Genomic DNA, 1,444 nt, shown 5'->3' on the forward strand with positions numbered 1-1,444 from the left:
TTTTTTTTTTTTTTTTTCCCGGGGGAAAAAGGGGAAAAAAAAAAAAAAAAAAAAAAAAAAAAAAAGGCAAGCCAAGACCCAGCAGCAACCTTCCACCACCGCCGGCAGGACTCGGCGAGCGCGGTCCCGACGGCCGCGCGGCAACTGGTTGGATTTTAGGGGTTCGGCGGCCCCAAGCGCGGCGCGGCGGGGTGAACGGCAACAACAATGCCATCATGTTTTTGAGACAGGAAACCTCGGAGTTTGCCCCGAATGAAGAACTTCCTGTGTTTAAACTTGCACGAATATCCGCTGACAAGCTCGGTTCAAATGAAAACACGAGAGTCGGGGGGAGAGGCTAATTCAGACCAGCTGGACTTCCACGGGACGCAGAGCTGGGCAGAAAATGCGAGGAGCCGCTCGCCGCTCGGGCTGCCGTACGTGAGCGGCCGGGACAAGCAGTGCCTTTGTTATTAAAGAAGGACGGACGGGATAATTTAAGAGCTTCAAACTCTTCCGCCGTTTCTGTCGCAAAACGGCGCTTGGGAATATTTTATTGGATTCGGATGGTTTTTGCTGATGGATGGGAGGTTTTTTTAGGGGGGATGAGATGGGTTGTTTCGCCGGTCGGGACCACCGGTCGGGCTGCTGAGGCGGCGTGGTGCTGCCGGCGCACCCTCCCGTCCCCGTAGCATCGCTGCTTTGGGATTTAAAGCCTGCCACAGCGGGTTTGGGACCTGCTGGCCGTGTGATGCTTCCTGCGGTGGCGGGCGCAAGGTTGCCGGGGCGGTTTCGTCATCCGTAAGGACGAGAGCATGGGCAAACCACTGAGCCGCCCAGACTGTTTACGGCAGAACCGCACTTGCCTGGGGAAGGGCGAGGAGGAGGATGGTTATATAGAGGATTGCTACGTGCCCCAGAGGTCGATATACGACACGATGAGAATTAATGAGCAAATCGATCAGGGATCAAAGCTCAACCAGCTTTCCAAAAGCACCCTCGGCAAGGGGGATGGCAGCACCATATCCAGCAACGGGACCCTGGGAGCTGCCAACGTCTTTGAGTCCAGGGCGCCAGAAACGAAGAAGTTGGACGAGCGAGTCATCTTCGACGCGCTAAAGCTCAGCAGCGATGTCTCCAAACCGGCACCGGCTCCACCAAGGAGACGACCGAACCCCGAGAGGAAGGAGAACGTCAACCGGCGATCATGGAAATCCTTCATGCCGCCGAACTTCACCGAATTTGCCGAAAGGATGGGGGCTTCGCTGAGCGAGGTGTCGGAAGCGGGTGCCTCCAACCCTTCCCTGCGGGATAAGCGGGAGTCGAGTGCCATGCTCACCGAGTGCCCGGGCCAGCCCGACCACGGTGAGCCCATGTCCGAGTCTCTCACCTTGGAGCACGTATCCAAGTCATCCGGCACGGCCGAGGCTCTGACGGCCAAGCAGTTTGGCGCAGATGGCTACGG

General features: G+C 57.3%; 2 protein-coding genes across 2 annotated transcripts in view; both read left to right on the plus strand.

Annotated features, from left to right (window-relative positions):
* The window catches only part of MACF1 (microtubule-actin crosslinking factor 1), a 166,058-nt gene that overhangs the window by 120,003 nt on the left and 44,611 nt on the right, over nucleotides 1–1,444 (plus strand).
* KIAA0754 (KIAA0754 ortholog) overlaps nucleotides 795–1,444 on the plus strand; it is a 6,153-nt gene continuing 5,503 nt past the window's right edge. The window contains exon 1 of the mRNA XM_009882775.1: nucleotides 795–1,423. Coding sequence (XP_009881077.1) covers nucleotides 795–1,423 — 629 coding nt within the window. The remainder of the gene's footprint in view (nucleotides 1,424–1,444) is intronic.

The sequence above is a fragment of the Charadrius vociferus genome, unplaced genomic scaffold, assembly GCF_000708025.1.
Source record: "Charadrius vociferus isolate BGI_N301 unplaced genomic scaffold, ASM70802v2 scaffold783, whole genome shotgun sequence".
Taxonomy (NCBI): domain Eukaryota; kingdom Metazoa; phylum Chordata; class Aves; order Charadriiformes; family Charadriidae; genus Charadrius; species Charadrius vociferus.